Source organism: Sceloporus occidentalis, unplaced genomic scaffold (assembly GCF_023333645.1).
Source record: "Sceloporus occidentalis isolate IW3139 unplaced genomic scaffold, rSceOcc1.0.p SCAF_1, whole genome shotgun sequence".
Classification (NCBI taxonomy): Eukaryota; Metazoa; Chordata; class Lepidosauria; order Squamata; family Phrynosomatidae; genus Sceloporus; species Sceloporus occidentalis.
In genome coordinates, this window is record NW_028316981.1 from 152,203,389 (window position 1) to 152,213,962 (window position 10,574).

General features: G+C 41.3%; 1 protein-coding gene across 1 annotated transcript; it reads left to right on the forward strand.

Annotated features, from left to right (window-relative positions):
• Window positions 1-1,495: 1,495 nt before the first annotated feature.
• On the forward strand, window positions 1,496-10,485 carry LOC149322438 (dnaJ homolog subfamily C member 22-like). Its single transcript, XM_089508201.1, has 3 exons — window positions 1,496-1,535; window positions 2,741-3,633; window positions 8,881-10,485. Exons 2-3 carry the CDS (start codon window positions 2,812-2,814, stop codon window positions 9,058-9,060), a joined length of 1,002 nt encoding a protein of 333 aa, XP_089364327.1. The 5' UTR covers window positions 1,496-1,535; window positions 2,741-2,811; the 3' UTR covers window positions 9,061-10,485.
• The last annotated feature ends 89 nt before the right edge of the window (window positions 10,486-10,574 follow it).

The window sequence follows — 10,574 nt, forward strand, 5'->3', positions numbered from 1 at the left end:
TGTTTGGCTTATCTTTCTTTTATTTTATTTGCATTTAATTGTGTGTATGTTAATTTGCTTGTGCTTGAGACTGGAGTGTGATTTATGTACCTATATTTTCCTCTTTCCTATCTCATCTACTTAAAGAAAATAACCTTTTTCGAGACCAGGACTGAGTGGTCATTTCACCAGCCTTATACACCTGAACCCACACAGCAAACTCAAGCCAGAGTTGGGCTGTGAGTGTTACACCATATTAAAACCACATCCCTGACTACTGGTTTGTTTCTGGACACAATTCAAAGGGCTGGTCATCACCTATAAAGCCTTATATGGCTTAAGTCCAGATAATAATAATAATAATAATAATAATAATAATAATAATAATAATGTTTATTTATATACCACTTTTCCAAATTAGATCAAAGCAGTGTACAACAGGGAGTACAATACAAAGTAAAAACAAACAAACAAACAAACATAACAGGCCTCTCTCCCCCTCAAGATGGTGGTCGGAAGAGGGCTCTTAAGTCTTTCAGGCCAGGCCTCTCTCTCCCCAAGATGGTGGTCGGAAGGAGATGATCTGAAAGACTATATCTCCCCATATGAACCTGCCATAACCCCAAGATATTCAGAGGAGTACTATCTCTTGGTTCCACCACTATCATAGGCTTACTTGGTGAGGACATGAGAGTCTTCTCAGTGGCTGCTCTCACCCTCTGGAACTCCCTTCCATGGGAAGCCAGGCTAGCCTCCTTCCTGCTTTCCTTCCCCTGGCAGGCAAAGACATTGTTGCTCAAGCAGGCTTTTACTATCTAATCTCTCTCAGGGTAGCTTTTTATTATTGGGGTGTGTGCTGTGTTTATTTTTATTTTTTAACTTTTGTATTTTTTAAAACATAATGTTATACTATTTTAAATGAAATTATGTTAATTGCTTTAAAATTTATATGGGTATGTTTTTAACCAATTTTATCAGGGAGCAGCCTTGGATCCCACTCCAGAAGAAAGGCAGCATATAAAATAAATAAGTGAATAAATAAAATTATTTCTGCCCTGGAGTAATGAAGTACTTACTTTTTTAAAAATTGCAATTCATCATGAGGCAGCAGCTTTAAAATTAAGGTAAGTGTTGAGTGTAGAGAGGTAGAAGCACCAATGACAATATCAGTCTGATCAATGCAAACATAGTCTGAAAGGCACAAGAAAACTCTGACACCAAACTATTACTGTTTGTTTCTCCTCCGTACAGTTTATTTATTTCAAGGATTTATCTCCTGTCTTTTTCTTGCGATGGGATTCAGAGTGCTTCTACACAACCACTACATTTCTAGCACTGTCAGGAACATGGGATGTGTGCCATGTTGCCCTTTCCCCTCTCCTCCCCCCTCCTCCTGACTCATGTCCTGTGCCCAATCCCATTGCACTCCCCCCACTCTACCTAGAGGGAGGTAAAGTCCAAGCAAGCTATCCCCAGGAGATCAAAGGTTTTCTGAGTTGACATTAACAGCCCGGATGAGATTGCTGACACTCCTGTGCTGGGAGCGATCTTAAAAGGTATGTGACTATGGTTCTGGAAAGGCTGTTTATTGGCACATGGGAAGCAAATTTTCACCAAGCTGGACCCCTGGCCCATTTGTACTACTCTTGCTTGTAGTCACAGTGCCGGTTAAAGGCCTTCCAAACATCACCAGTCCTGTTTCTGTCTCTGAACTGTGCTGAATGCTTGCACTTGGTGCTGTTCAGATTCCTCCTGTTAGTCCACTAAATAGTAAGCTGAGTTGACCTTGGTTCAGCATATGAGAGGTTTGGAGAGTTCGGGGAATGTATAGCACTGTCGCTAAGAAATACCTTATCTTGAAGGTAAGCCCTAGCAAGGCATTGAGGCAAACCTCCCCCAACACAACCGGTGGTTGCCAGGAAAATCAAATTGGTATTGTGGGCACCTGCTAGTTCAGAGCTGGATAACTTGGGAGGGGTAGGAGCAAAATGTGTGTCCCTAGCTTTTGTTGGTATCCACCCTGCTGGTCCTGAAAGCAGCAAAAACGCTGCAAAAATACAAGAAACCAAAACCAGAAGTGACTGGATTGGCACTTCCAGTGTTGATCTTGGGAGGAGGTCGGACTCTTCCTCCCTCTACAACTGTCAGAATGCAAAACCATGGCTCATTCCCCCCCATCTAATTATATATAAGCTCATTTTCTTAGGTTGCTTTGGTTGGGTGGGGTATATGTGGTAGGCCACAAAGAAAGCCTTGGAGGTCGCATGCAGCACTTTGTCCAGCCCTGTGCTTAGTACTATACAAGTATTGTAAGCATTTGAAAGCCAGGAAAGTGTTGGAAGTGGCTTGCACAAAGGAGTATGTTTCTACAGAGGGAAAAGGCGTCCTCCTCTTGTTTCAGTGGCCTCTTTCTTGCTTGGATCAATATTTTCAAGATGACTTCATATCCTCCTCTTTTTCTCAGGCATTTAGCTAGTCATAGCATCCTAACCATATCTCTCTGCCTTCAGGTGTTTTTCCTATAATAAACATATTTCCTTTTATTTAAGATGGTCTTCAACACCTATTTCCTTACATAACCAGCAGAAAGGAAGTGAGAAAGAATTACTGGCAGGATTGGTACAAAGCCAGTCCCCCTGGAAGGTGGGTGTGGCATGTTGGCATCATCCATCGCCCAACCTGACCTAATGGCCTGGCACCTTCATAGGCCCAGTTTATGCTTTCCAAGTGTTGCTACCTTTCCCTGTTTCTTCTTTCGCAGGGTTCTTGGCAGTCAGCAAAATGTGCTGCAGCAAAAGACACCATCTGCAGTGAGAGAGTGCCTGGTGGGTGATGGCCAAGCGACTTCTGGTGGCTGTTGCCCTGTGGGCTCTGGGAGGCCCTGCTGGATTCCATCATCTTTACCTGGGCCGTGATAACCATGCACTCTTGTGGATGCTGACTTTGGGGGGCTTTGGCATTGGGTGGCTCTGGGAGCTGTGGCTGCTGCCTGGTTGGGTCACACAGGCCAACTGTCCCATGGAACAGCACTGTGATGAGCCCCCACATTTCAGCCCTGTGCGCTTCCTTGGCCAAGCCATAGTGGGGATCTACTTTGGGTTAGTGGCCCTTGTTGGCCTCTCAACTCTACCTGGCTTTTACTTTCTGGCTCTGCCTCTGGCTGTGGGCCTTGGAGTTCACCTGGTATCTACAGTGGGTGACCAAGCCTCTGATCTTCAGGCTACACTGTTGGCTGCTTTCATAACTGCACCCATCTTCTATGGCCGTCCTGTGGCTATCTTGCCCATCACTCTTACCACAAGTGTGACAGCCCAGCGGCACAGACACTACAAAGCCAGCAGAGATACCCGTGAGAAGCTTAGTGCTCGGTTGTACCGATTGGGCCTGGCCTACTTGGCTTTCACGACACCCTTGGCCTATTGTGCCTTCTACAACACAGCAGTTACTGCCACCTACATAGCCAATGGTGTTGGAGCTATGCTGGATTGGCTCAGTGTGTTTCCATCACTGAGTGGCACTCTGGAGTCAGTGCTTCTCCTACCATATCATGCATGGAAGTTGATGGGTTTCAGTGGTGGCTCCTTCCAGGATTGGGAGAAAGTTTTTGCATTCGTACAGTCTTTCCAGAGCGAGAGGCAGCAGATGGCATATAAGGTACGCAACACTACCATACTACTCGGCTTAGTATTCTTTGTGTGAAGCCTACTTTATAGCAAACCCTCCAACTTCGCAGGAATGGTCCTTGTTAATCCTTTGTCGTCCCAAATTTTTCAGCTCTTTAAAAGTCTCCCAGTTTCTCTCTCCTTTTCCCAGTTTCTCTCTTTGTCCCCAGCTTACATCCCTTGCTTCAGATTGGGTTCCAAGTGCAAAAGTAGTTTGCATCAAGCAACTCAGCAGCAGGGATAGGATATCAAGGGGTGGAATGCTAATGTCACCTTCAGAAGTTGTTCACCCTGGTTCAAAAGGCTTTCCAGAAAAGTTGTATTTTGAGGAAGGATTTAAGGATGTAACAGAGGCCTCACAGTAAGGTTGATTTGATTTAAAGGAAATGAAATTTAAATTAAATTGATTAAAAACATGATTTAAACTGCTTCTCTGAAGGACTCAATTTTAGTGATTAAATCATAGTTTATGCCACTAGTGAGGTAGATTATGTTTAATCATCATTTTCAGTATAACTGCATTATCGTTTGACACAACCTTATTATTCAGAGAGGTAGGCTAACATTAAGCAATTATTCTGAATTGTATCCAAGTTAATTTTCAATTCATAAAAATGGGATCCCTTGCATTTATATCTAGATTTCTTATTCATTTCAAGTCCATTTCTTCAAATTCTCTGCTCATTGTTCTTATGTCTATGTGTTGCAAGAGCAGAGTGGTTGACCTCATGTACACAATTGGCTAAATAGGACTGAGCAGTTTATCTCCCATTTCCATAAAATGTTGTTACATATTTATAGATTATAATTAGAGGCTTTATAATTAGCATCTCTTTTGAGACTGACCTACAGTCTTTTAAAATAGACATCGTAAGAAAATTATGGAATTGAATTTTAAAACTGGTTCTTATTTTTATTTACACTTTTTATTTCTATCAACCCTGTTGCATGGAGGTGTTCTAACAGGCAGTTCGAAGCATAACAGACACCAGTAAAGAACGTGATGAGCAGGACAAGACAGCTGCAAAAAATGAGAGAGGTTGAGGGTGTTTTATCCGCGCAACAAACCTAGGATGGGACGAATTCTTGAGTAAAACATGGGATTCCCTTTCTCATGCCTTCTTCATGAGGCAGAGGGAGGAACTCTCAGAAGGCACCTGAAAACTGGAAAGCAGGAAGAAGATGCTTAATTCAGGGGAGAACAACTTGTGATATTCAGATGTGTTGCACCACAATTCTGTCACTCCTACCTAGCCAGCATAGCCAGATGAGAGGCATGATGGGAGATGCAGCCCAATGACATCTAAAAGACTACAAGTTGTCCACTCCATCAAAATTCATTCCTGCCTGCCAGTTCTCCCACACCAATGTTAATCACCCCAGCCATTTGAAATCATCTTCCTCTAGCCCGCCTCCAAAACTGGAAAATATTTTTTTCTAGAAATCCAGGCTTGCAATCATTGATAGGGAAGAATCTGGGATGTACCAAAACTCTTGCTAAAGCTCCTTTTACACAGTTAGTCTCAAAGGTGGTTACATGATCCCTTTGCACAGTGCTCTTCTAACTAACTCAAGTTAGTTCATACCAAATTCGAAGATATAGTAGCTGTGGAGGGCTAGGAATAGGCAGGAGCTGGCCTTGTGCAGATTGTTGTCCTTTATATAGCCAAACAACAGATGAGCAATAGTGCTAGTCAAATATCACAAAATGTTAACTGGCAACACTGTTTTGTAAAACATATATATTATACCTGATTGCCTAAGACAGGCCACATAATACACAGAAACCTGTTGTTGTGTACCTTCAAGTCATTTCTGACTCATGGCGACCCTAAGGTGACCGTTTTTCTTGGCAAAATTTGTTCAGAGAGGGCTTGCTTTTGCCTTCCTCTGAGGCTGTGTTTGTGTGATTTGCCCAAGGTCAGCCAGTGGATTTCCATGGCTGAACGGGAATTTGAATCCTGGTCTCTGGAATTATAGTCCAGTGCTCAAACTACTACATCACACTGGCTCTTACTCATACAACAATAGCTCAGTATAAAGGCAGAGTGTAAAGATATTTCCTGAATTATAAACATACATCATTTAATATTGAACTTAGGGTTATCCATGCCAGCATTTTCCCCATTTCTATGTATGTGAAAGCTGGACAGTGAAGAAAGCTGATAGGACAAAAATCAACTCATTTGAAATGTGATGCTGGAGAAGAGTTCTGTGAATACTGGACTTCTAAAAAGACCAATAAATGGGTCCAAGAGCAAATCAAGCCTAGAAGCCAAGATGAGTAAACTGAGGCTGTCATACTTTGACCATGTCATGAGAAGACATGACTCACTAATAAAGGCAATCATGCTTAGTGAGGTAGAAGGCAACAGGAAAAGAGGAAGACTGCTTTCCAGGTGGATAGACTCAAAGAGGCCAAGGCCCTTATTCTGCATGACCTGAGTAGGGCTGTTGATGACAGGGTGACTTGGATGTCTCACATAAGGCTGCCATAAGTCGAAGTTGATTTGACAGCAGTTACCAACAACATAAATGCTATCAAGTACAAATAAAAGGAAGACTCAGCACAATAGCAAACACTGTATCATATAAATAATTGGGGGGGGGGGAGAGAACATAACCAATACATCTATACTGTGGACTGTATGTCTTTACACTGTCTAGTCAATGTCCAGTCATGTACACTATCTTGTAATATATATATTTTATATCATTGTGCATTCTGATCAGCATTTGCCTGCATGCAAAATGCCTTTATGCTTGCATAATCCCCTCGTGCCAAATGATCTCATAAATCAGATGGAAGAGAGATCTGCTGGTTTGACTACTCTAGCAGCTGGGATCAGCCAGCCAAAGAGCCAAAAAAGGGACCAGGGAAGGAGCAGCACAAGGGAGGTTGGATCTAGTAATGCTAGATCCAAACATCTCCTAGGCAGGGACACAGCCACTATTTCAGCACAAATTTAGGCCTACATCAAGGTAGTCCTCAGTAATTTCCAACATCCTTAGGTTAAGTGGGGTTTGGATTCAATACATCTTCAGTTGGTCTCAGCACAGCCATCCCTGTCAGCTATCTAGGTAAGGCCTTAGTTTAACAGTCATTCCCTTTCCACAGAGAACACTGTAAACTGTTGTTGTGATAAGTGGGGTGGGGGGGGGGGCACTAAGATCTTTAACAGTGAATTCTTAGCACTTTCACCAAATTACAATTGCAAGGATTCTTTGAGTTAAACCTTGTTAGTTAAAGGCTGCATCCGCAGTGCAGAAATAATCCAATTTGACACCACTTTAACTATAATAGCTCAATATTATGGAATTCTGGAAAGCCTAGTCTTTTGAGACATTTCACCTTCTCTATCTGAGAGCTCTAGTGCCACAACAAATTACAGTTCCCAGAATTCCATAGCACTGAGCCATGACAGTTAAAATTGTGCCAAACTGGATTATTTCTCTAGTGTGGATGCAGCCTAATATAAGACTGTAGCATAATGTGCCCCAAAACTAATACTTTATTAACTGTACAAGCCAATGGCAACAAGGCAACATTAAAAAAAAGCAAAAACAATATAGAATCAAGATGTTTTTTAAAAAAATCTAGCATGTGACTGGAAGACCTAAAATCTAACTAGAGAAATAAACATAATACATGAGGGGGGGGGGGGGAACCCAATGAATAACCTAATTAAAAAGATACTCTGTTTTAGCAGCTTCTAAAAAGAAAGGTCCCCACAGTTGCCACCCACCTGGTGATTTTGTTGCTTTGGAATCACTGAGTAAGTCATTTTAAATATAATAGATGCCAAGGATCAGGTAATTTAAAGTTAGAACTAACTATTCAGAATAAAGAGTAACCAAAAAGTTCAAAGCACAAATAAGAAAAGAGAAGTAAACTATCTGAATAATTGTCTGTCATATATAGCTTTGCCAGTACTCATCTACTTCCTGTTTAGGATCTTAATAGTACAAAGGTACTCCAAAGTAGTAAGTGTGTAGGATCAAAGCATTAGTTATTGCCTGAAACCCTTAAGCAGAGAATGTCCTCTTAAAGGCCAGAACATGAAAACTAAAAAGAAAGCAAAAACTACATGGAAAAAACTGTCCATTTGTTATTTGAAAGTTGAAACCTTTAGGACCTGAGAAGACTGACGAGAAAGGGTCTTTGATGCTTTTGGAACTGGGAGGATTAAAAGGAGGAGACCTGGGCTGTGCAGAATGCAAGAGAAAAGAAAGAGAGAAGTGAGTGAACAAACATTTGCCTTCCCCAAAATTCTATGGAACTGCAGATGCCCAGCGTAACTAAACACTGTACCTCATTTACAATAAGGATTAGGAATGTGTTAGCCTCTAGATGTTGGTGGACTGCAACTCTCATCATCCTCTTCTGTTGTCTGTGTTGTCTGGGGCATATGGGAGTTAGTTTTACCTGTTCCCCACTCCTTGTCTACAGAAAACATTCAGGGGTAGCTGTGTTGGCCATTTAACAAATTCAAACAAAAACCCATCAGTGATACTTTTATTGGCCAATCAAAATGCACAATATACTTGTTGCAAGTTTTTGAAGCTCCATGGGCTTCTTCACCAGGCAAGATGTTACCAGACAGGAGAGAGAGAGAGAGAGAGAGAGAGAGAGAGAAAACAATTGGAGATGTTAGTCAGATGCCTGCATGTTGTTTCAGTCCTTAGTAAAGATGGTATGATTGGGGGGGGGGGGGGAGGGAGATATCTTTTGCAAGCAGGCACCTCCTCCTTCTGGCCATGTGGCAATAGGGAGTTTTTCAAAGTCCAGAAAATTTAAAGTCCATTTGCATTTCAACAGGGACCCCTCTTTTGTAATCCAATATGTCTCCATTTCAATGAGGTCACAGGCCTCTTTTTAGGTTGAGAACAATTGATTCCTAAAGAAGTCTCCATGTTTTTGCATCAGTAATGTTTTGATGATGAAATACTCAGAACTTGGAAATGTTTGGTTTCAGACTACCACTCTCAGAATCTCCAGAAAAATAAAAAAATCAAAACAAAATAAAACCCTTTCCAAGGCCTAGGTACATAGGACTCTCAGCTTAAACAACTCATCTAGACAGTTGTGCGTACTGCATACCCCCTCACCCCTGCCTGCCTGACTGCGGCATCATTGAGTCCACTGCCATGTCTACAAGATCTTTGGGAACATCCTTTCCATCTCATATCTCTGACAGGGTGTGTTTCTGCCACATCCCCTCCTTCTTCTTTCTTTTAGGTCTTAGGCATTCATGATGATGCTACACCTGAAGAAATCAACAAGAGCTACCGGGAGCTGGTGAAGCTTTGGCATCCAGATCACAATCGACACCGGGTTGCAGAGGCGGAGAGACGTTTTATTGAAGTGCAGGCTGCCTATGAGTTCCTCATGGAGATAAGGAAACGTAAAACTAAATGACTGGACTTCAGAACTCTATTGTCCTAATATATTTAGGGACCAAAGCATAACTTTTGAAGCTGTCATATTTTGATTGCAAGTACTGTACTGGCTGGAGGATTTGGGGAACTGTAGACCAATAAAGTAAATGTCCATGCCCCATCTGGTAGATGGAGGATACACATGCTATAACAGACCATTCCATTTGTTCATATGCTAAATGGCCAATAGAATCTCCCACTGTTTTTCAGGCTTTCTGGTTCTCTGCTTATCAAGGACGCAGTAATTTAAAGAGAACAAGGCCTTCTGGTTCACTTTCTCTGCAAGTCTTATAACACATGAGCCTTCTCTTTGTCTTTCTCTTCAGGTTGACACAGGAAAATAATGAGCGTTGTCAATCTTTGTTTTTTCTGTACAAGGTAGGGACTACCTTTATTAAATAAACAAATTGTTAAAACTGGGGTGGTGGGTATTATCTATTTTTATTTCAGAAACCTGTACGGTGGGTTCTTGGTATCTGCTGGGGTTTGGATCTAGGACTCTTTCGTGGATACCAAAATCCATGGATACTCAAGTCACATTAAATACAATGGCATAGTAAAATGATGCCCCTTATATAAAATGACAAAATCAAGATTTCCTGTTTGAAAGGTACCTTTTTTTTCAAATATCACAAGCCGTGGATGCTTGAATCCATGGATTAAAAAAAAATTGTGGATATGAAGGGCTGACTGTAAAAGAGGAACTAGACAATTGTCACTATTGATTTATTAAGATAACTATTTCAGTTGTATTTGTAAGCCACCTTGAGCAATTTTATACTGAAAAAGCCAAATGCAAATTTCTTAAATAAATAAGCAGTTATTCTTGGAGTTGTGGTTTAATATGCAGTCTGATGAGAAAACATGACTCATTGGGAAAGCCAATAATGCTGGCAAGGGTTGAAGGCAATAGGAAAAGTGGAAGACTGTACAGTATTACGGATAAATTGGCTCAATAAAAAAAGCTGCAGCCCTGAGTCTGCAAGACCTGAAGCCACGTTGTTAATAACAGGACTTCTTGAAGGTCTCTCATTCATAGGGTTGTCATAAGTTGGAGCTGACTTGATAGCGTAACATAACAATGTCAATGCAGTGTGTTGCTGTGCAAACTTAATGCAAAGTAAGTCTCACTGAATCTAGTGGCAAAGGGATCTTGTAGCACCTTTGAGACTAACTGTGTGAGAGAAGGCCCTTTATAATCAGATTATATGAATAGCCACAGAAATTTAAAAATTGTGGGTATGGTGATCAGGTGACTAGTTCAGTTTTAACTATGGTCATTGAGGGACAAAGAGGAAAGGTGCTGCCTCCTTCTAAATAACTGTGAATAGGATTGCAGTTTGAATATTCTTACTAAAACCACTCGTTCTATATGTTATCTTTGGATATGTCTCTTTGTGTGTCTTTTAAGCCTTTTAACAATGGCAATAAAATATACCCCAGAATGTGTCTCATAGATCACCATAATTAAATCTATTATTTCTAGTTTCCTTC